Genomic DNA, 25,117 nt, shown 5'->3' with positions numbered 1-25,117 from the left:
ATGGGAAGATGACAACAACAGAAAGACCAATATGACACCACCAGAACTTAGGGACTCTATACCAGCAAGACCCAAACATCCTAACACAGATAAAACAGAAGAGAAGAACCTTAAAAACAACTTTATGAAGATGTTAAAGATCCTCAAAGAGGAAATGAGAAAATCACTTAAAGAAATGGAAGAAAAAACAAGCAAACAAAAAATACAAGAAGCAAAGGAAAAGAGAAACCAAAAAATTTCAAGAAATAAACAAATCTCTTAAAGAAAGCAAGAAAAGCCAAAGCAAAAACAACCAAACAAGGGAAGAAAACAATTTAAACAGTTCAAGGCTTGAAAGCTGAAATAGAAACAATAAAGAAAACACAGAATTAGGGGATTCTGGAAATAGAAATTCTGTGTAAACAATCAGGAACTACAAATGTAAGTGTAACCAATAGAATTCAAGAGACTGGAGAGAGAAATTCATGTATTGAAGATTCACTAGAGGAAATAGAGTCATCCACCAAAGAAAATCTTAAGTCCAACACATCCTTAACACAAAACATCAAGGAAATATGGCCAAACCTAAGAATAATAGGTATACAGGAGGCGAAGAAATACAGCTTACGGTAACAGAAACCATATTCAACAAAATCTTAGAAGAAAACTTTCCCAATCTAAAGAAAGACCTGTCTATGAAAGTATAAGAAGTTTACAGAACACTAAATAGACTAAACCAAAAAATTTCCCATGCCATATAATAATCAAAACACCAAACATACAGAATAAACAAAATAATATTAAGAGCAGCAAAGGAAAAAGGCCAAGTAACATGTAAAGGCAGACCTATCAGAATTATGTCTGACTACTTCATGGAAATTCTGAAAGCCAAAAGGTCCTGGATAGATATTCTACCAGCACTAAGAGACCACAGATGCCAGGCCAGACTACTATACTCAGCAAAGATTTCAATCACTATAGATGGAAAAAAACAAGACAAAACCATGACAAAATCAGATTTAAACAAGACATGTCCACTAATCCAGCCCTACAGAAAGTACTGCAAGGAAAATTCTAACCTAAGGAAGTTAACTACACTCACAAAAACATAGAGAGTAGATAATCCCACTTTACCAAACACCAAAAGAAAAAAAGGGGGGGGGAATCCACACACAATACCACCACCACCACAAAATCCAAAACAAACAAGAATTAACAATCAATAGTTATTAATGTCCCTCAATTTCAATGGTCTTAATTTGCCTATAAAAAGACAGGCTAAAAGAATGTATACGAAGACAGAATCCATTTTTCTGCTGCATACATGAAACACACCTCAAATTCAATGACAGACATTATCTCAGAGTAAAAGGTTTGCAAAAGATATTCCTATCAAATGGACTCAGGAAAGAAGATGGTGTAGCAGTCCTAATATGTAACAAATTAGACTTCAAACTAAAACTAATCAAAAGAGATAAAGAAGACCATTTCATATTTATGACAGGAAAAATTCATCTGGATGAAATCTCAATTCTGAACATTTATTCCGCAAATACAAAGGCACCCACATTTATAAAAGAAACATTACTAAATCTTAAATCACTTATAGTAGGAAACTTCAACACCCCACTCTCACCACTGTACAGGACCACCAGACAGAAAATTAACAAAGAAACAAAGGAACTAAGAGAAGTTATGGCCCAATTGGGATTAACAAACATTTATAGAACATTCTATCCAAATGCAAAAGAATAAACCTACTACTCAGCACCACATGGAACTTTCTCTAAAATCTACCACATTCTTGACAACATAGAAAAATTCAATAGACATAAAAAATAAAAATAACCCCCTGTATGTTACCAGACCACCATGCTTTAAAGTGAGAGTTCAACAACAACACAAATTGCAGAAACCTTACAAACTCATGGAAATTGAACAATGCACAGTTTCACCATCCCTGACTCAAGGAAGAAATAAAGAAAGAAATTAAGGACTTCCTAGAATTCAATGAGAATGAAGACATAATATACCCAAACTTATGGGACTTTTTGAAAGCAGTGCTATGAGGAAAGTTCATAACACTAAGTACCTACATGAAAAAACTTGAGAACAGTCACACTAGAGAAGTAACAGCACAACTAAAAGCTCTAGAACAAAATAAAGTAAAGTCACCCTGGATGATTTCCTGGATGACCAGGAAATAATCAAATTGAGGTCTGAAATCAATAAAGTAGAAATAAAGAAAACAATAAAAAGAATCAATGTAACAACAAGTGGGTTCTTCAAGAAAATCAACAAGATAGACAAATCTTTATCCAAACTAACCAAAAGACAGAGAGAAAAACATGCAAATTAACAAAATCAGAAATGAAAATGAGGACATAACAATGGACACTGGCAAATCCAAATAATCTTCAAGTCATACTTAGAAAACTTGTACACCTCAAAATTTGAAGATCTAAAGGAAATTAACAAATTCCTGGATAGATATCATTTACCAAAATTAAGTCAAGAACAGATAAGCAATTTACATAGACCTATAACTCCTAATGAAATAGAAGCAGTCATCAAAAGTCTCCCCATTAAAAAAAAAAAAGCCCAGGGCCAGATGATTTCTATGCAGAAATCACAAGAAATTCAAAGTGCAGCTAATACCACTACTATTCAAAGTGTTCCACACAACAAAAGCAGAAGAGTCATTGCCAAACTCTTTTTATAAGGCTACAATTACCTTGGCACCCAAGTCACACAAAGACACAACTAAGAAAGAGAACTACGGACAAACATCCCTCATACACATTAATGCAAAAATACTCAATAAAATGCTGACAAATCGAATCCAAAAGCACATCAGAAAAATCATCCACCATGATCAAGTAGGCTTCAATCCAAGAATGCAGGAATGGTTTACCATATGAAAATCCTTCAACGTAATCCACCATATAAAAAAGCTGAAAAAGAAAAACCACATGATCATTTCACCAGATGCTGAAAAAGCCTTTGACAAAATCCAACACCCCTTCATGATAAAGGTCTTGGAGAGATCAGGGATAACAGGAATATACCTAAACATAACAAAAGCAATATATAACAAACCAACAGCCAATATAAAACTAAATTGAGAGAAACTCAATGTGATTCCTCTAAAATAAGGAACAAGACAAGGTAGCCCACTCTCTCCATATCTCTTCAATATTGTACTTGAAGTTCTAGCTAGAGCAATAAGAAAACAAAAGGAGATCAAGGGGATACAAATTGGAAAGGAAGAAGTCAAACTTTCACTATTTGCAGATGACATGACAGTTTACATAAGTACCCTGAAAAACTCACCCAGGGAATTCCTATAGCTGATAAACTGATAAAGCAAAGTGGCAGGATATAAGATTAACTCAAAAAATTAGGAGAAATGTTCAGAGACCTACAAGGATGACCCCAATTAACAATATGAGCAACAGTGGAAATGCTACCTTAAATGCCCTTCCCTGATAATGAGATTGATGACTAACTTATCTGCCATCATAGAGTCCTCATCTAGTAGCTAATGGAAACAGAAACAGACACCCACAGCTAAACACTGAGCCAAACTGGAATCCAGTTTCAGAGAGGGAGGAGTGATAAGATAATGGGGTCAAGACCAGGCTACAGAAACCCACAGACACAGCTGACCTGAAGAAGGGGGTGCTAATGGGCCCCCAGACTAGATAGCTGGGAAACCAGCATTGAACTAACCCAAACTCCCTGAACATGGGTCTCAGTTAGAAGGCCTGAGTTGTCTAAGGGACCTCTGACAACAGAACCAGGATGTATCCCTGGTGCACAAAAGGACTTTGGGAGCACATTCCACATTGAGGGATACTCCTTTAACCTAGAGGCAGGAGGGAAGGCCTAGTCTAAATGACCTGACAAATTTTGTAGATCCCTCCTGAAACATTTCATTCTCCCTGTGCAGTGGGGGGGGATAGGATTGGAGGGGGGTCAGGGAGCATGGGAGGGAGAGGGAACTTGGATAAAAAAAAAAGAAAAAAATTAGTAATCCTAAAATACAAGAGGATAAAAGGAGCTGAGAAAGAAATCAGAAATATCCAATTTAAAGTAGCCACAAACAACATAAAATATCTTGGGGTAACACTGACCAAACAAGTGAAAGACCTGTATAGCAAGAATTTTGAGTCTTTGAAGAAAGAAATTAAAGAAAAAAAAACAGAAAATGGAAAGATCTCCCATGCTCTTGGATAGGTAGGATCAATATAGTAAAAATGGCTATCTTGCCAAAAGGAATATACAGATTCAATGCAATTCCCATTAAAAGTACAGGCACAATTCTTCACAGAACTTGAAAGAACAATACTCAACTTTATATGGAAAAACAAAAAATTCAGGATAGCCAAAACAAAGGAACTTCTGAATGCATCACCATCCCTCACTTTAAGTTCTACTATCGAGCTATAGTGTAGTGAGATTTCACTGTGTCTGCACCTGTTGCACTGACCACGCCCACTGGGGGTGGAGACAGGTGCAGATGTGACCTGAGAGAACTAGGTCTGCGATAAGGACCCTGGAGCAGTCTTTTGCTTGCTGGACAGAGACAGAGTGCATCTGGAGGCATCTTTGGGGTGGGAACCTGCTGTCATTCATCTGCCTCTGTTATAAGTTATTTCTCTCTGAATAAACATCTATTCAACCCATCTGTTTTCCCAGTCCTTATTATTCCACAATACTATAGTAATGAAAATAGTTTGGTATTGGCACAAAAACAGACAGGTACACTAATGAAATCGAATTGAAGACCCTGATGTTAACCCACACTCCTATGAACACCTGATTTTTGACACAGATGCTAAAATTATACAATGGAAAAAAAGAAAATATCTTCAATAAATGGTGCTGGCATAACTGAATGAGGACATGTAGAAGATTGCAAAATGCATCCATATCTATCACCATACATAAAACTTAAGTCCAAATGGATCAAAGACCTAAACATAAATCCAGCCACACTGAACCTCTTAGAAGAGAAAGTAAGAGGTACCCTTGAACAAATTGGTACAGGTGAACACTTCATGAACATAACACTAGTAGCAAAGACACTGAGATTGACAAATAATAAATGGGACCCCCTGAAACTGAGAAACTTCTGTAAGGTAAAGGACAATGTCAACAAGAAAAAATGGCAGCCTACTTAATGGGAAAAGATCTTCAACAATCCCACATCTAACAGAGAGCTGATTTACAAAATATACAAATAACTGAAGAAGCTAGTCACCAAAACATCAAACAATTCAATTAAAAAGTAGGGTATGGAACTAAATAGAGAATTCTCAATAGAGGAATCTAAAAGGTCTGAAAGACACTTAAGACATCCTTAGCCATCAGGGAAATGCAAAACAAAACAACTATGTAATACCATCAAAAACACCAATGACAGTCTGTGCTGAAGAGAATGTGGAGAAATGAGAACCCTCCTCCACCCCTGGGGGGAGTGCAAACTTGTACAGCCACTTTGGAAAGCAGTATGGCAGTTTCTCAGGAAAATGGAAATCAGTCTATCTCACGATCCAGCAATTCCACTCTTAGGCATATACCCAAAGGATGCACATTCATACAATAAGAGCATATGTTCAACTATGTTCATAGCAGAGTTTTTTTTTTTTTTTTTTTTTTTTTTTTTTTTTGCAGTAGTCAGAATTTGGAAGCAACCTAGATTCTCCTCAACTGAAGAATGGATGAAAATGTGGTACATTTACACAACAGAATATTCCTCAGCAGAAAAGCAAAACAAAACAAAAAAATGGAATCTCAAAATTCTCAGGCCAATGGATGGAACTAGAAGAAACCATCCTGAGTGAAGTAACCCAGTCACAAGCATGGCATGCACTCACTCATATATAGATATTGAACATTGAGCAAAGAACTACCAGACTACAATCCACACCATCAGAGAAACTAGGAAACAAGGAGGGCCCTATGGGAAAAAAATGCATGATTCTCCAAAGAAGGGGAAAGGTATAAGAACTCCTGAGAAAATTGGGAGCATGGTGGGAGAGGTTAGGGAGGTAGGAAAAAAAGAAGGGAGAAGATGAGGGAAGGAGGAGAACAAGAGGGAGCAGGAAGATTGAGACAGGGGAGGAATAGAGAAGAACAAGAAAAGAGACACCTTAATAGAGGGAGCCAGCATAGATTTAAAATGAAATCTGGCACTAGGGAAATGTTCAGAGATCCACAAAAATGACCCCAACTAAGAATCTAGGCAGTAGTAGAGAGGCTGCCTTTGATGGCCTTCCCCTATAATGAGATTGGTGACTACCTTAATTTCTATCCTAGAGTTTTTATTCAGTAGTTGATGGAAGCAGAAGCAGGCACCTACAACTTATTACTGAACATACTCCTGGGAAGAGAGGGAAGAGAGATGAACAAAGGAATCAAGACCGTGCTGGAGAAACCTACAGAACTGCCGCAAACCTTTCAGTGGGCGACGGGTCTGTGGGGAGACCAAGACTCGGATGAACAGGTCAGGAGTGGCTTTGGCTTGACAGACAGACACAAACACACTAGAGAGCATCGGGTTTTTATGCAGAAAGTTCAAAGAACAGATCTTTGGCCACAGTTTAAAGATTTACAGACATAAAGATATCAGCAATTGCTTTGAAGCATGAGATCATAAATACATTTAAGCAAGTGTGTAGCTGTTTATTTTGGCCTGCTTGTGGTCAGCATATCAGAGATTTGATTCACTGAGTTTAGGGAGTAGTCATTGCCTCTGATTATAATCTTTTAACAGCATTGATAAGAACTCTTGTACTGTAATTGATTTAGGGGCCCTAAGATCTCAAGTTAGAGTTTTGTAGTGAATCCCACAGCAGCTTTGCTACAGGCGGGCCAATTACAGGCAGGGTCACATTATGGGCTTATTCCTACATCTTTAACCCTAATTGTTTATTTGACCTTGGGCTAACATCTGGAGTCATAGCTGGTACTGTGGGATTTGTAACTGAGGGCACAGAGGGCAACATCTATCTGTTGATTGCTGGTTTGTATCTCTTTCAGTTCCTGAGACTATATCTAAGTGTTTTCTGGGCTTCTCTGAATTGACAATGGAGCTACAGGCCAAAACACCCATGATCAAAAGCATTATTGTTATCATAGCACAAAATACATCTAGCACCCATTCCAGACCACCAGTCAAGCAAACACCTGCAGGGACCTGGACCACTTTTCCCCAGGAGGCGTAACCACATGTGGTATGAACCTCTGGACAGGTAGCCATTGAGATTTCTCTCAGCCATTGCTACACTGTCTCCACTGGGGCTGGTGTGGCACAGAACCAGCTGACCTGACCTACTGAGAACACTGGAACACCAGTCATAAGGCTGGGGAACCAGCATTGGATTGAACCAAACCCTCTGAATATGGGTGCCAGTTGAGACCTCTAACAGTGGAACCAATATTTATCCCTAGTGCACAAATGGACTTCAGGAGCCCATTCCCTATGTAGTGATACGATTTCACCCCCAGATACAAGAAAGAGGGCCTAGGACCTCCCCCAAATGATGTGACAAACTTTAATGATCCCCCATGAAAGGCCTCACCATCCTTAGGGAGTGGGAGGGGTTGGGTTGGGGGCTTGGTAGGGGGTATGGGAGAATGGGAGGGAGAGGGAAGGGGGAGATTGACACGTAAAATGAGTATTTGTAACTAAAAAATAAATTCATGTTGCTGTATTTTTCCTTTTTCCTACTGAAGTGTTTGTACCTTTTAAAACAAATATTAGCAACAATAAGATTAAAAAAGATATTTTATGTCCTAATCCTTATCTTACTCAAAAGTATTTTTGTACTCTAATTGTAGTTATTTTCTTTGTAATTTCTCCCCAAGTATCTTTATACTAAAATATCCTGTTCCAACTACTGAATGGGGGTAAGTCTACTTAATTATTTCTTATAAGTGTATTATTTTATTTTTAAATCATTATTGCATTGTATAGATGTTTTGGTTGCATGTATGTCTGTGCATCACAGGTATGCCTAGTGCCACAGAGGCCAGATGAAGGCATCAGATCTCCTGTAACCAGAGTTTCAGATGGTTGTGAGCTGCGATGCAGGTGCTGGGACCTGAACCTAGGTTCTCTGGAAGAGGATCCAGTGCTCTTAACCACTAAGCCATCTCTCCAGCTCTCTTCTAAATTTTAAACATTGAATTTAAATATTTAGGTTAAAGAGTTAAACTAAAAGTTGTTTTGATAAAGTGAGAGGGAAAAATCTACCTGTACAAATATCTATTTGCATCAATACTGTTTCACTAATTCATGCATTCTACATTTCTTAGATTTGAACATCTGCTGCTGGTGTTTCTACAACCTGAAGCAGCTCACAGTTGGACATCAGAGCTCTGAAAGCAAATAGCTTGTGAGCAAGGATTCTAAAAGGTCATAATGGAAGCTCAATGATTTATTAACATTTGGATTGTAGCTTATGGAAATCCAAGAATCACACATTCACTGCCTTTTGAGGGGAACATAATTTATAGTTATAAAGTTTCTAAAGTAAATGTAAACAGAAAGGAGTTCAGGAGCCTATATCTGGAGGAAAACACCTCCAAAATTTAGTCAAGTTGGGGGGCTACATTCAGGCTCACTGATCTATCTGTATTCCAAATTCCAAATTTTTGTTACTATTATTTACTGTCCTTATTGCTCTTGTCTTATGGCATTTGTGCCTTTGTAAAAAGCATCACCAATAGTAGTTATGACTGGAATCAGATGCATGAGTTTAATATGACTACTTTAACTATAAACATGAAAATTCTTTTTAAAGTGCATGTCCTGTGACGTTAAACTGCATGCATGGTGAACATGTGCAGATTTGGTAAAAGTCTAGGAGCAGGAATCTTGTTCCATGGAAATATGTTTATTTTCTTACATTTTTACTATAACTGTCTATAAACCAATGCAAATCAAAACAACTTTTAATGTCTCTCCATAGCAAAAGAAATAAACCATCACTTTTAAGGGACACCAGTGCTATCCAAACTTGGTCAGTTACAGTGCAGAGAAGAGACCTGAAATAATTATGCGTGTTTGCACAAACAAGGCTCAAGGGAACTCTGTCCCCTGAGTCCTTGTATATGCAAATGTCCAAAGTGGAGACTGCCAAGTCTCTTCCAGTGCTTAGACTGATAAGCTATCATCTCTGTTTCTCTTTAAGTTCAGGTTTCAAACTAAAAATATACAATGCTTTAACATTCCTGAAGACTGGGTTCAGGTGCAATCTGAGCACCATGTGTCCTAGGTCATCTCCAGGGGTCCACTCAGAGCCTTTCCTCTTGTGATCTTTTTCTTCCAGCCAGTGAACGCAGCTGTGACTGCAACAGCATCCCACTCAGACACTACCTTGACTTGCCTTTGCAATCATTTGCTAACCTCTTGACTCTTTACCTAGAACCTTTGAACCTTTATCTCCTTTTGCCCCTGCCATTGCCCCTTTTAAATTATATTTTCCATCTAAGCTTATATAAATAATTTCATGTCATTTTCTGTTTATTATTATTATGACCCCTAATTCTTATTGATCTCTCACAAAGTCTCTCAGGAAGACTGAACACTTTCCCCTGGGTTAAGGGAACATTTCCAATGCTTTCTGCTCATCGGCCAGGGTAGAAATTAGCAGTGGAACTTGAGTCATGTCAGCACTACTCTCTCTACTATTCCTGAGCCAACTGTTACCTTTTTTGATTGACTTAGTAACAGAAAACACTGTGAGGGTAAGTAAAATTTCTTAACCTTGGATGTCAGAGAGAGAGAGAGAGAGAGAGAGAGAGAGAGAGAGAGAGAGAGAGAGAGAGGAGAGAGAGAGAGAGGTTTCCCCAAGTCTCTTGAAACACATCATTGGTATTTAAAAATGTATATAGTTTCTTGAGGCCACAAATAGCAAAATGAGGGCAAAATTTTTCAGGAAAGAGTGAAGTGAAAGGGACCAGTATGGACAGAGTAACAAATGAGAAGGCAAATGATACACTTCAAGTGCATTCAAGAATGTGGGAGGTGGTTCCTACACTGACATTTCATGCTGTAGACTGAAGCACCTCCATATAGCAATGTGCTGACCAATGCATTGCATGCTGGCACAGCTAATACAAGACTCATTATTCATTCCTAAAATGATTTACATTTTATTTTAAAAGATTCAATGGAAATGAATAGATTTTCCTACTGGAGAAAGGTATTTGATACCTTACATACTCATTGTCTTGACTGGGTTTTAATCCATTGGGTATTAAGAGACTTTGTAATTTTAACTTGATTATATGTTAAGTAGCAGATTCTAGCCTTTACATGGCATGGTGTCCCTCATCATGAGACCAAGGGAAAGAAACAGCTTTCAGCTCTCAGATCTTTCTGGAAGGTATTTAATTCTGAAATGGTATCCAATTCAGTTAGTATAAAATATAGGAGGAGAGAAATATGTAACCATTCTCAGTTATCTCTCTTCTTAACAAAGGAATTATTGACTTGCAAAATGAGTAATATTTAAATATCTCTTTAATTTCAGGTAAGTCGTCTTTAGGTCTGGATTCTTACTAACAAAATGTGCGTCCAACTCTGACTTAGTAGAGCCCTAATTGAGAGTCTAATAGAGTGTACTATATAGTTTGCTATTCCACACATTCTAATGCATACTTTTTCAATCACCTTACATTTGAACCCAAACTTACTTATCCATGACTCAAACACATATGTGGAACTAAATTAACATATCTTAACATCAAGAACACTTGAGTTTTCAAGATCAGTTTCACAGACTGTATCATAGAAAATTAGTTCAATAGTTCTCAATGGATAATAAAAATTTATGTTTTTTAACACGCATTTGATATGGTTCTGGTTAACTGGCCTACTGTAAAAGGTAAATCTCTGGGCCAGCTGATCTCTTATATTCTGCTCAGTTCTTGAACATCACATTTGCTCTTCTAAAGTCAAGGAGGCAAAATAGTAAGGACCAGTGAAAAGTTGTTAAACTAGGAATCATGGGAGGTCAAATATAAATGAAAGTGATATCTGTATTTATGAGTGGTGGGTGTCTGAGAAAACCATGCAAAGACTTCCATCCCTTCTCTCTGTAGGTAATAGTGCCAGCCTCTGTGCCTTAGTTTATTTAAGGATGTAGAGAGTTTGTGTATGTTCTTAACATGTCTGGCACTTAACAAGTGGCTAGTAAGTGTTACATAAATAAAGAATGTAAGGCCAATGGTAAAGCCCTCATGCAGGATTTGATATTTGTATTGACACAAGTGATGAAAATAAGTAGACAGGAGTTATCCAGATACATAACCTACGGGATAAAAGGAAGTGCTCTCTCTCTCTCTCTCTCTCTCTCTCTCTCTCTCTCTCTCTCTCTCTCTCTGTGTGTGTGTGTGTGTGTGTGTGTATTAGATAATTTCCCCAAGAACATAAAATTATCCTACTTCAGCATATTCATGAATACACCATACTGTGCTAATGGAAATGATATGATCTAGAAACATAGGCTAAGGCTTGATAATGCTAGAAAGAGCATGCCTTGAAGATCAGGCTGTGTATACAACTTCTAATGCAGAGAAGAGGGAATATGAGAATAATCCAAAGAACATGAACATGAAAGAAGGGTGGTCATGCTGCAAGTAACAAGAGTGAACTTAAGTACAGATGGCAATAGAAGGCTCAGAAGCCAGTGCCTACAGCTTGAGAATCAGCCCTCCAATCTCACTATCTTTTCTTACCTCCAGATGCTGTAGGCTCATGGAAAACCAGTCCAGCGTCTCAGAGTTTTTCCTGCGAGGAATATCAGGGTTTCCAGGGCAACCACAGCTATTCTATGGGCTTTTTCTGTGTATGTATCTTGTCACCTTGACTGGGAATGGGCTCATCATCCTGGCCATTGTCTCTGACCCACACCTCCACACTCCTATGTACTTCTTTATGGCCAACCTGTCTCTTGCTGACATGGGTTTAATATCCTCTACAGTGACCAAGATGTTGTTTAATGTTCAGACTCACTGTCATACCATCTCCTATACTGCTTGTCTAACACAAATGTACTCATTCATGATGTTTGGTGATCTGGACAGCTTCTTCCTGGCTGTGATGGCCTATGACCGTTATGTGGCCATCTGCTGCCCTCTCCATTATTCCACTATCATGAGTACCCAATTCTGTGCTCTGATGCTTGCCCTGTGTTGGGTTCTCACCAACATAGTTGCCCTGACTCATACTCTCCTCATGGCTCGACTGTCTTTCTGTGTTGTTGGGGAAATAGCTCATTTTTTCTGTGACATTACTTCTGTCTTGAAGCTATCATGTTCTGACACTCATGTCAATGAGTTAGTGCTTTCTGGCTTTGGAGGCACAGTACTCATGGTGCCCTTTGTAAGTATTGTCATATCCTATGTCCACATTGTATTTGCTGTTCTTAGGGTTAAGACTTCTGGTGGGAGTTCAAAGGCCTTTTCTACCTGTAGTTCTCATCTCTGTGTGGTCTGTGTTTTCTACGGGACCCTCTTCAGTGTCTATCTGTTCCCCCCCTCTGTAGAGTCCACAGAGAAGGATATTGCTGCTGCTGCAATGTATACAGTAGTGACTCCCATGTTGAACCCCTTTATCTATAGCTTAAGGAACAAGGACATGAAGGGGGCCCTGAAGAGGCTCCTCTGTCACAGGAGTATTTTCTCTTCTTAGATAGAGCAAGAGTAATGTTTAATGAAAAGACAGGACTGAAGTAACATTAAGGGCTTTCAGTTTGGGAACAGTCACCTGCTAGATGAGAGGTTATTGTCCAATTTATTCAGCTTCACTGAACTTTAAAATACATAAATTTAAGACTATGGATAATGTAGCTATTCTTTCTGAGTTGTTTTTGTTTGTTTGTTTGTTTTGTTTTGTTTTGTTTACTTAGGATACAACCCAGGTAGGCTCTGTATATTCGGTAGCTCACAGTATCCTGAAACTCATAACCCTTCTGCCACAGCCTTCTGAGTTTTGATATTAGAAGCATGCACCACTCCAGATAATTCAAGATTTTCTATTTAAAGTTTTAATATTAAGTAAAACATGCCATAAAAGTATTACTTAGCAGTACAGTCACAAATAGTAAATAGTAGATGTTGACAAATGATGGCTGCTCCTGTTGTCCCTCTTTATGACTCCCTCAACTCAGAAGTAACACCTTTGCCCTAAATTAACTTATTCAGTGGGTATTCAGAGTATTCACTATGTTCATAAGCTCTAGTTCGTACATAGAACTAAATAGGTAAAGTCCCTGCTTTCCTGACATGTCGCCCTAGAGCAGTGGTTCTCAACCTTCCTAATGCTGTGTCCCTTTAATACAGTTCCTCATGTGTGATGATCCCCAACTAGAAAATTATTTCTTTGTTACTTCATAACTGTAATTTTGCTACTAATATGAATCATAATGTAAAGATCTGATACATGACCCCCAAAAGGGTCAGAACTCACAGGTTGAGAACTACTGTTCTAGGCCATTTGTTCATAGATAAGTCAAAAATAAGAAGTATCTGTCATGTTTATAGGAGTAAGTGCAGGTTAGAAGTGAGGAAGTAGTGTTAGTTACATTCTAGGAGAGACAAAATAGATGAAGGATTGCCCACAAAATAAATTCAATGTTTAGGTTCCTATGATGGTTGCCCCGCTTCCTATGATCTGCCAAGGGCTCATGGGGGATGTTGTTGGAACTTGTCCACTGCTGGTCAAAACTACAGCTTCCTTAGACCACTGGGTGAGAATCATGAAAGGTTCTTCCTGTATTTGTTTGGAGATTTGATTCTGAATCTAAAATGTATTCCAACAGTTTAAAATTATCTGATAAATAGAAAAAAACATTTGAATGCATATGAAGCTGGTATTTCTGTCTTCAGGGAACTTAGAAATAATAATTTTTAAAAATATGGACCATATAATTTTGACTATTGCATTTTGTGTGGCTACATCCCTCCTTATTGCTGTCTCTACTTTAAGACTGGCTTTTCTAAATAAAGAGCTTTGAATCAGCAAATGTTGAATTGATTTAGTTACTTGTCTCTTCTATGGGAAGTCTAAAAATAGTAGTTATACAATGCTTGGTTTTCCATATTTAAGGCACTTTTGAAGAATCGCCATCCTCCTGGGATTAAACATACCTTGGGGTATTAAAATCTAGCTTGGGCAAGTTTTCTTTAATTTCCAACCATCAAGGAATGCAAAGCACTTGCTTCTTAAATAAGGGTATTTACTTAAGGGTTTTACTCTCTGGCCAGAATTTTAAATGCTAAAGCAACTCTGAAGTTTTAGGAGTCCTGTGGGAGATCAAGGTACTTCCAGGCATTTATGAGCATGTTGCAATTGATTTTAGCTTAATTTCCTATTCATATCTTTAGAAAAGAAGATTTTAAGATGGCCCCTTTTAAAATATTACCAAACAATGATGAAAATTCTCTGAAAGTATCATTATTTTCCTCAATGCTGACCATCCTGCATTTATATACTGGCTTCCTAAATGAGAAATGAAACTAAATTCAAACCTTAGCACCCATAAGCATTCTTAGAGATCTTGCTTTACAATGAATCCAGTCCTGAGATTTAGAGGCACAACTTCTGAATCAGTGTTTCTGGGGTGGAGTCCAAGATTTTGTGTTTTCCTAGGTTCCTCAGGGCCCTACAGAATGTTGACACTGTAGAGCAGTGTTCTCTTTCTCTAGCCCACCCATACTGTAGTATGTGTCTACTTAGCATGGGATCAAACTTATTTCAAACAAACTCAAAACCAAATAAGAGAGATAAGAGTGTGTTGACTTTGTTCTTCCTAGTATTGTGGCAGTAAGGAGTTCTGTCAGTTCAGAGCGTTCAGAGGACCACCAAAGGACACTAATGACCATCACTTTTCACTGTTCTAACACTTTAGTTTCTGCTCAGTCAAAAAAAATCTAGTTGGTTTGAAGTTCTAAATTTCTCCCTTGATATTGCAGAAATAGCCATCCCACCAAGAGCAATTACAGATTCAAATCAGTGTTATAAAGGTTAAGGGGGGAATAATGGAAGAGGAAGGCTTAAATGGGGCTGGGATAGGATGATGGGGTAGGAAGGGAATAGACTGAGGGATAACTAATATTAAAAACCCTTTAAAAAGTCATAGAGAGAATTGCTATTGTGGAAGCTGCTGAAATACATACATATACACACATAAAGATAATGTAAATGGGGTTATTCTCCAACCAGGAAATTATGCCCTCTTAGACACCACAGGGTTACAGATTAAAAAGCCCAGTGTCAGGAATGGTTTACCTCTTTGGGAGTTATTCATTGAGGTTCCAGGATCCCCACAATCATTACAGGATATTACAAATGCTCTTGTCTACCATCCAGACCTTGACAATGTCATCTTATTGCTAAAGACATCACATACTTGAAGTCATGAAAAACACCAAGATGGTATTTTATTGGAAACTTCATCCCTACTGGCTAGCTTACATAGTGATGGAAGGCTCTATGCATACCACTAGAGATGGAAAAGTCATCATTGCTCTTACATAGCTATGAACCCTGTGAGGTACAATAATGAATGATCTGGCAAGACATGCCCATTGGTGCAATAGTGGCAAGAATGTCATGGGAGTAGCCAATAACTTTCTGATTGGATTTAAGGTTCATTCAACAAGTTGAAGTCCACCCCTGACACTATTACCAGGGACAAAGACCTAGGGGAAAAACCTACTTATTATTACTCTGCTAAATTGGCACAGTATTAAATTGATCCTTAAAGACTAGATGAGTTATTGTTATATCCATAAATAAATGGATCTGTAAGCCTCAGCAGAGTAGCTTTTTTTGAAGTAGATAGAGATGAAAACAAACACTGACAGCTGGCCAAGCTATAAAAAACTATGAAACTACTGAATGTTTAGCCATACACGGAACATATACCTCACTCGCATTCACTGGAGTTCACTGTGGAAGGGGGAGTAGACAGATCATAAGAGCTATTGAAGATGTTCATAAAAAAAAAACTCACTGTGGTTGTGATGTTGTGATTGTATTCACAAGACTTGCACAAGCTTGATCAAGACCAAATCCCAGCATAGGAGGGAGGTGATTATGGCATTCCACCCTTTGCTAAATAGGAATTGGCAATTGATAACTGCTACAAAGAGTGAGCTTTCTTCTAGGAGGTGGGCCCTGAGGACTACTTATGCTCCAGTAGACAAATAGGCACCATGAAATGGATTCAGTAGGTTTAGGGGGAAAACACATAGTTAGGAGAGAAACATGGTGGGAAAAATAGGTAAGACAGTGGAGAGGATGGAATGTTGGGATGCTGAGTGCATTTGATCAAAACCCTTTATACATGTACAAAATACGTGAGCAATATAAAAATTCTATTTAGTTTTATAACACTCAAAGATATTTATTTTAAAACAAATATTCTATGCATTATATACAATATTTATTTGTTAAAGACCAAAGGAAATGTTCATGCTAATGAGAAAGATATATTTTTTAGTACAATACAAAAATACACCAATTTGATACATGTTGAAGCATTATTGTAGTTAAATATTGTCTTTTTATTTCTATAATTAGGCCATTACATTTCTATAAGAATTGAAAACTGGCCCCATCGGCAGGCCTCTGCTAGAGAGGGAGGATCCAACAATCCTGCCACCTTCAGGGAACTTCCTGAAGCTGCTCTGAGCACACTAGACCTGCCTATGTATGCAGGACCACCCTGAATCCCTGCCTGCCTGATCTCTGACCCCCACCACCTGTCCTCTGTGGAAGTTCTGGGCCCCTCCCAGAGATCCACCTATCCCCTTGGGACCATCCTGAGACCCTGCCTGCTGGATCTTTGACAACCATTGCCTGGCCTCTGCTGGAGCCTGATCTTTGACCCACATCGCCCAGCCACTACCTGAGGACAGACCTCTTACAGTTTGAATGACACAGAGCTACAGACATTGAACCTCTGACCCACCTAAGCCCACCAGGGAAGTATGAGAGAGAGAGAGAGAGAGAGAGAGAGAGAGAGAGAGAGAGAGAGAGAGAGAGAGAGGGATCCCACCTGCACCTACTGGAAGAAGCAGTGGGAAAATGGCAATACAAGAAAACACCTAACAATAGAAAGACAAGCATAACAGCACCAGAATCTAGGGAATCTACACCAACTAGAACGGAACACCCCAAAGCAAATGAAGCAGAAAGGAACGACTTAAAAAATATCTTCATAAAAATGATAGAGGCATTAAAGACTATGTGAGAAAATCGCTTAACGGACTGGAAGACAAAACAAACAAAAATTGGAAGAAAGGAACAAATCGCTTTTTTTAAATTTTATTTATTCATTTTTTATTTTACATGTCGATCACAGTTCCCTTTCTCTCCCTCCCTTCCTGCTTTCCTCCCTCCCTACCTACCTCTCTGCCCCCTCACATGTGCCCTGGCCACCCTCCCCTCCCATCCCCCACCCCAATTCTACATGTAGGGCAATGCCATCAAGGTGGGGTCATGTAAATCTGTCAAGTCATTTGAAATTGGGACTAGGACTTCTCTCCTGTCTCTAGGTTAAGGCAGTATCCCTCCATGGGGGATGTGTCCGCAAGGTCCTTTTGTGCACGAGGAATATATCCTGGTTCCACTGTCCACGGTCCCATAGACTGCTCAGGCCTTCTGATACCCATGTTCAGGGGGTCTGGGTCAGTTCATGCTGGATTCCCAGCTATCAGTCTGGGGGCCCGTTAGCTCCTCCTTGTTCAGGTCAGCTGTCTCTATGTGTTTCTGCAACCTAGTCTTGTCCTCTCTCTCTCTGCATCTGGATTTTAGTTCGACTCAGTGTTTAGTTATGGGTGTTTGCTTCTGTTTCCAACAGGTACTAGATGAGGGCTCCATAATGGTGGATAAGTTAGTTGTTGATCTCATTATCAGGGAAGGGCATTTATGGTAGCCTTTCCACTGTTGCTCAGTTAGTTGGAGTAAGTCTTGTAGGTCCCTAGACCTTTCTTTAGGTTCAGTTTTCTCTTCAAATCAATAATGGCTCCCTCTTTTATGTTCTCTCTCTCTCTCTCTCTCTCTCTCTCTCTGTCTTCTATTCCTCCCCTGACTTTCCTTCTCTTTTTCCTAGTTCTCTCTCTCCTCACTGCCCCCCCACTTCCCATGTGCTCTGGAGAACTTGTCCCTTCCCCCTTCTGTGAGGGACTTTATATGAATCTCTTATAATCCACCTTGTATCCTAGTACCTCTGGCAATATGAATTATAGGCTGGTGATCCTTTTCTCTAGGTCTAAAATCCATATATGAGCGAGTACATACCATGTTCCTCTTTTTGTAACTGGGTTACCTCATTCAGGATGTGCTCAACTATGTTCATAGCAGCATTATTTGTAATAGCAAGAACCTGCACGCAACCTAAATGTCTCCTCAACTGAACAATGGATAAAGATGTGGCATATCTACACATTGGAATACTACTCTGCTGAAAAAAAAACAGTGGAATGTTGAAATTTGCAGGCAAGAGGATGGAACTTGAAGTGTCAGTTTTAAAGTATAATTCAGAGTTGTGATGTTTCTCACTGGGTAAAGGTACCTGCTTCCTGTCACCCCACATAGGATCCCCTGAGCCTGCATAATAGAAGAGAGAAGTTACTCTCACAAGATGTCCTCTCACCTCTGTGTGCATGTCGTCATGACTTTTACACACACACACACACACACACACACACACACTGAGTGAATGTAATAAAAACAATTATAATAATACATAAGTCCATATTCAATTCATTGATATAGACTTATTCATTCTGAATGCGTTGTTTGATATCTTATATTTGAGAACTTTGTTTAAGATATCTTCAGTTTTGGTGGATAAATTTATGTTTCTGTACAATTTTCCTACCATGAATGAATAAAATGTTCTTTAGAATTTCTACTTTTTCAACCTAATATATTAAATATTTTTAATGTACAACCCTTACCTTGATTGTACATAGTTATTTTACCAATTATCCTGTTAATAATAAACAATTTCTTATAATGAAATTGCTAATTATTTCCTCTTTTAACATTTATATATGTTTTATGAATTCCTAGAAATGGACTCAGGAGGAATATAGATTCATGATTTGATAGATGGTCAATTACAGAGGCTGAAGTGTTGAGGACATTGAACTCTAAATGTTCTTTTAGAAAGGAGTGCTAATTCACAAGGCTGCCTTTTGAAAAATGCAGATAGGCTCTCAAGTGCACTGTGTGGTGACAGTTGGGTTAGGGCACATGAAGAACAGACTATTCACTCCTCTATGCAGCCTGGAGAGGTATCAGGTTGCAGGATTACAAAGAAGCTAGATTATGAAAATCCCTTCCAGTTTAGTAGAACATTCTACTTCCAGTCACAGAGCTGTGGGAACTATTGGTGCATCCAAGAAAGTGCTTAACAAATAAAGTAGCTGCATATATAAATGACTTTCTGAGTGTTGTTCACAGGAATCCACAATTGTTTTAATAATTTAAACATAACACCCACTTATGCTTGGATTTTTGCAGCAAAAAAATGAATGAAATTGAAGGGATGTGGAGTAAATTTGGAAGAAAGTCCACCAAAATATACTGAGAGATAAAGATAAGCAAGAGGGTATATTTTCCACTCTCTTCTCAAGAAATAGATACAGACTAATTTTTAATGAAATTATTATATATGGATTAGGTTTTATGCTATCATTTCAAAATTTGGATAGTCCAGTTAAAGAAAAATTTCCACCTTGAGTTATTGACATTCTATATTAGACATGGAAATCACAGTTAATATCACACTGTGGATATATACAAATGCACAGACCCTTCAAACATCACTCAACATTTGTCTCTATACCTTTTCCATATGACCTCTTAGGTGATGAGAACAAATACCTTCAACTTAAAAGTTGGCAAACTTCTTCCATTTATTTCATGGTCACATAGAAGGTGGTAAAGCAGATGGTATCTAAGGACTTCCAAATCACAGTTCAGCAGGCAAAAGAATTATAAGATCACAGGCAAACAAGACAGATAGAGCAATATACAATGACATGATTTATAATTTTTTAAACCTTCAAGAGGAGCATCACCTAGCTCAAATTAGAGAAAGTCGGATATAATTGCTTTATTGCCTGGATCCCCTCTGGGAGTGGAGCTACTTACTGAAGAACACATAAGGGTTTTCCCTTAGAGAACCCATGCTGTTAATGACAAAATAACCAACAGGAACTTGGTGGTTCACAAAGATTTTCCATTTTCAACTTCTCTCAAGGAAAATGTAATTCAGAGTCTGTAATAACCCAAACTGAAGGTTAAGAGTGATAACCAAAGTCTCTTGCTTGTGAACTCTTAAGACATTTTGTGATGTGGGGGTATACATGTGCAAGGTTGAGTGCATACACATGATGTACACACATGTGTATGAAGGTTGGAGTTCAATGTAGGGGTGTCTTTCTCACCTATTTTCCTAGCTGTTTTTGAAACCAGGCCTCTCATTAAAACTGTAGCTCACTAGATTGTTCGGTCAGCTATCCCATGAGACAGTCTTTCTCCATCTCCCGACTGCAGGGACTATAGTCAAACAGTATCAGATTCAGTAGTTTTGTTTTTTAAGTATTAAATCTTTGAGAATTTCATATTTTATCTTCAATTCTTTTCCCATTTCAACCCAGATCCACTCCCCATTTCATACCCACACAACTTAGTGTCCTCAGTTTTTAAAAATCCATCAAGTCTCATTGGTGTGTCTATATACACTTAGGTAGATTAGACCTTTCACTGCACGGCTGACTCTTCCAAGGGCCATGCTCTTGAAGAAAACCTAATCTTCTTCTGGAAGCAATTTATTCCCACAGCTCCAAATAAGACTTCATGCCCACACCTACCTCAATGCTGTGATTTTATGTGGCTTCGGGTTTTATAGGTCTTGTTCACGATATCTTAACCAATGTCAATTTATATGTAATTATCCTATTGTGTCCATAAGGACACATATACCCAAATCACACTGTGGATGGCCACAGCAAGCTAATTTTTATGTGTATGTGCATGTGTGTATGTATGTTCATTGTGTATATATAGGAACATACAGAGGTCAGAAGAGGTGATTGGATCCCATGGATCCAGAGTTACAGGATGTTGTGAGATACTCATGTGGGTACTGGAAACTGAACCTGTGTCCTCTGTAAGAGAAGCAAGTGCTCTTAATCACTGAGCCATCTCTCTAATCCCAAATTACATTTCTGATGTTTAATTTTTTTCAAGTTAAAGTAAATAGAGAGGAGTTCAGAGATTTAGAGCTGGGGAAAGTCTCAGTGATGGAAATATTCAGGCTCACTGGTCTATCCAGCTTCCAACTTCCAAATTTTTATTACTATTATTATTCTCTTTGTGGGTTTTGTCTGTTAAAAATCACTTGTAGAATATAATCAAATGAGTGAAATTTAATAGGTGACTTTTTTGTCCTTAATCAGAAGCATGAGGAACTTTTAAGAAAGCAGTAGGCACATTTAGACTCCTTTAGTAAAGGAGCTTCTGAGGAGAGACCCTGATCACAGAGGCAGATAACACCTTCCTAGAAACCATGCTTTACTGTAGACTTGTGGTTCTTGGTCTACTCAACATTTTGACCCTTAACACAGTTCCTCATGTTGTGGTGGCCCCAACCATAAAGTAATTTTGTTGCTACTTTATAGCTATGATTTTGCTACTGTCATGAATTCTAATGTAAATATTTGACATGCAGAATATCTGATATGTAACCCCAAAAGGGTTGTGACCCACAGGTTGAGAACTATTGCTATAGCTGGAATTATTGATCAGTGGCAAGAGTGTTTAATGTGTAAAGAAAACAGTGAAACATCCCAGATTTTATGGAGCCAAGTGCTGTACTAATTTGGTCTATTCTAATAGGGACAGAGGGGAATCAAGTATTATAAATGTTCACTAACAAGATTCTGTGTTCCCTGACTTCTTGAATCTATAGACATTCAAAGAGGATTTGTTCACCCACTTATAGCCTGATGAAAAACTGCAGCTCTCTCACTATTAAATTGGGCTTCAAACTGAAATCATAAAATACTTTAAAATTCCCCAAAACCTCATCCAGGCAGAATCATATTTGTCTCAAGTCATCACAAGTTTTCAGAAAACAAAACAAAAACAAAAAACAAACAACTCATCTTTCTGGATTTTTCTCTTCAAGCAGATAAATGAAGCCATGACTGATTCTGCCTCCCATTACAAATAGGAATTTGACTTGTCATTTCAATCTTTTGTTCACTTCTTGGACTCCTCTTCATCTAGAACCTTGATACACTTTTCTTCAAGCTCCTATTCTTTCTGCATAGTTTTCAATCTTCATTTAATAATTTGACTTTTGCCTTGGTCTATTTGCTGTTTTTATTTAATATTCTTTACTCACAACCTGGATTCCAGTCAATTCCATTAAAAATCTTTCAGGAAGATTGAGTCATTCTTCCTAACTAAATACTTTGTATGATTTCCATCTCAGTGAACAGGGTGGCAATTAGCACAGGAACTTACTTAAAACTTTCATAGTTTTCTTACCATAAGGCTCACACCCTCTCACCTTGTTAACTGGAAGAGTAGATGAAGAGGCAGTGGTGGTAAATAAAGGAACTTTCTTGACTTGGATGACAGGCTGTGAGCCAATTTATGGAAATATCTCATTGATGTTTCAAAGATATGGTGAGATTTCTTAGGCTAAGATTCCAAGAAGGAAGATAAAGCTTTCTAAGGAAAATTATAACCAAGAAATAGAGCAGGAGGTACTAATGCAAAGTACTGAGGAGAATAACAAAAGACAGAACATAAAATCTTGGCCCTACAGGGCCACAGGTAGCTTAGTGTGTAAGCACAGCTGCTGCCAAGCCTGTAAATCTGAGTTCAAGTCTTAGAATCCACATGGTAAAATGAAAGTACTGACTCCTCTTAGTTGTCCTCTGACCTCTACACAGGCGCAGAAACAAACACATACATGCACACACACACACACACACACACACACACACACACACACACACACACACGCACATACACACACAATAAACAAATATTTTCAATGACTTTAAAGTGGAGATATTTGGACTCCTCTATTGAGAATTCTCTATTCAGTTCTGTATCCCATTTTTTAAAGAGGGCTATTTGGTGTTTTGGTGACTAGTTTCTTGAGTTCTTTGTATATTTTAGAGAACAGCCCTCTTGTCAGGTGTGGGATTGGTGAAGATCTTTTCCCAGTCTGTGGGCTGCCGTTTGGTCTTGTTAACTGTGTCCTTTGCCTTACAGAGGCAGTCTCAATGTGCTACTGGTGTTATGTTGAGGAAGTGGTCTCCTGTACCAATTTGTTCAATGGTACCTCCCACTTTCTCTTCTAAGAGGTTTGGTGTGACTGGATTTATGTTGAGATCTTTGATGCATTTGGACTTGAGTTTTGTGCATGGCAATAGACATGGGTCTACATGCAGTCTCCAAAATGGCTGAAAGACACTTAAAGTGCTCAACATCCTTAGCCATCAGAGAAATGCAAATCAAAACAACTCTGAGATACCATCTTACTCCTGTCAGAATGGCTAAAATTAGAAACACCATGACAACTTATGCTGGAGAGGATGTGGAGAAAGGGGAACACTCCTCCACTGCTGGTGGGAGTGCACACTTGAACAGACATTTTGGAGATCAGTATGGCAGTTCCTCAGGAAAATGGGAATCAGTCTACCACAGGATCTGGCTATCCACTCTTGGGCATATACCCAAATGATCCACATCCATGCAACAAAGACATCTGTTCAACTATTTTCATAGTAGCAGCATTTGTAACAGCAAGAACCTAGAAACAACTAGATGCCCCTCAACTGAAGAATGGATAAAAAAGATGTGGTACATTTATAGAATGGAATACTACTCAGCTGAAAACAAAACAAAACAACAACAACAAAAACCAATGGAATCTTGAAATTGAAATTTACAGGCAAATGGATGGGACTTGAAGAAATAAGGTAACTCAGTCACAAAAAGAGGAACATGGTATGTACTCACTCATACATGTATTTTAGACATAGAACAAAGGATCACCAGCCCATAATTCACACTGCCAGGGAAACTAGGATACAAGGAGGGACCTAAGTGATTTATATATGGTCCTGCACAGAAGGGGAAAGGAACAAGATCTCCTGAGCATATTGGTGGTGGTGGTGGGGTCAGTGAGTGGAGAGGGAGTTAGGAGAAAGAGAAGGGGAGGAGAGGAGAACATGTGGGACCAGGAAATTGAGTCGGGGGATGAATAGATGAGAGCAAAAGAAGAGATACCATAATAGAGGGAACCATTATAGTTTTGAAGAGAAAACTGACTCTAGATAAATGTTCAGAGACATAACAACCTTAAATGCCCTTTCCTGATAATGAGATTGATGACTAACTTATCTGCCATCATAGATCCCTCATCTACTAGCTGATGGAAACAGAAGCAGACACCCACAACTAAACACTGAATTGAACTCCTGGAATCCAGTTGCAAAGAGGGAGGAGTTATGAGAACAGGAGTCAAGACCAGGCTACAGAAACCCACAGAGACAGCTGACCTGAACAAATGGGAGCTCATGGACCCCCAAACTGATAGCTGGGAAACCATCATTGGACCAACCCCTGAACATAGGTCTCAGTTAGAAGGCCTGGGCAGACTAAGGGACCTCTGACAATGAAACCAGGTGCACAAAGACTGTGCGAGCACACTACCCAAGGAGGGATACTCCCTTAGCTAGAGGCAGGAGGGAGGGCCTAGTCCCTACTCCAAAGGACTAGACAGATTTTGATGATCCCTATCTGTGGAGTGGAGGAGGGTCAGGTGGCATGGGAGAGAGGGAGAGGGAACTTGGATCAATATGTAAAATATGAAAATGTATACACACACATACATATATACATATATATATATATATATATATATATATATATATATATATATATATGAAGATGTGTGGATTTATTTAAAGCAGTGGGAGAACTTACTCATGTGAACTATTCATTGCCATAGCAATAGACTGGTGCATTTTATGTGGTACAGGCAATACAAGACTTGTTTTTCTCTATAAACCC

At 38.6% G+C, this 25,117-nt stretch overlaps 1 protein-coding gene and 1 pseudogene across 1 annotated transcript; one reads left to right on the top strand and one right to left on the bottom strand.

The window, feature by feature from the left end:
- The window catches only part of LOC127221941 (olfactory receptor 1J4-like), a 36,293-nt pseudogene that overhangs the window by 6,643 nt on the left and 4,533 nt on the right, over positions 1–25,117 (bottom strand).
- Positions 11,753–12,688, top strand: LOC127222837 (olfactory receptor 1N1). Its single transcript, XM_051185330.1, has one exon. The coding sequence runs from the start codon at positions 11,753–11,755 to the stop codon at positions 12,686–12,688; it is 936 nt and encodes a 311-aa protein (XP_051041287.1).

Source organism: Phodopus roborovskii, unplaced genomic scaffold (genome assembly GCF_943737965.1).
Source record: "Phodopus roborovskii unplaced genomic scaffold, PHOROB, whole genome shotgun sequence".
Lineage (NCBI taxonomy): Eukaryota > Metazoa > Chordata > Mammalia > Rodentia > Cricetidae > Phodopus > Phodopus roborovskii.
Note: the sequence above shows the minus strand (reverse complement) of the source record. Positions and strands in the feature narration are given on the sequence as shown.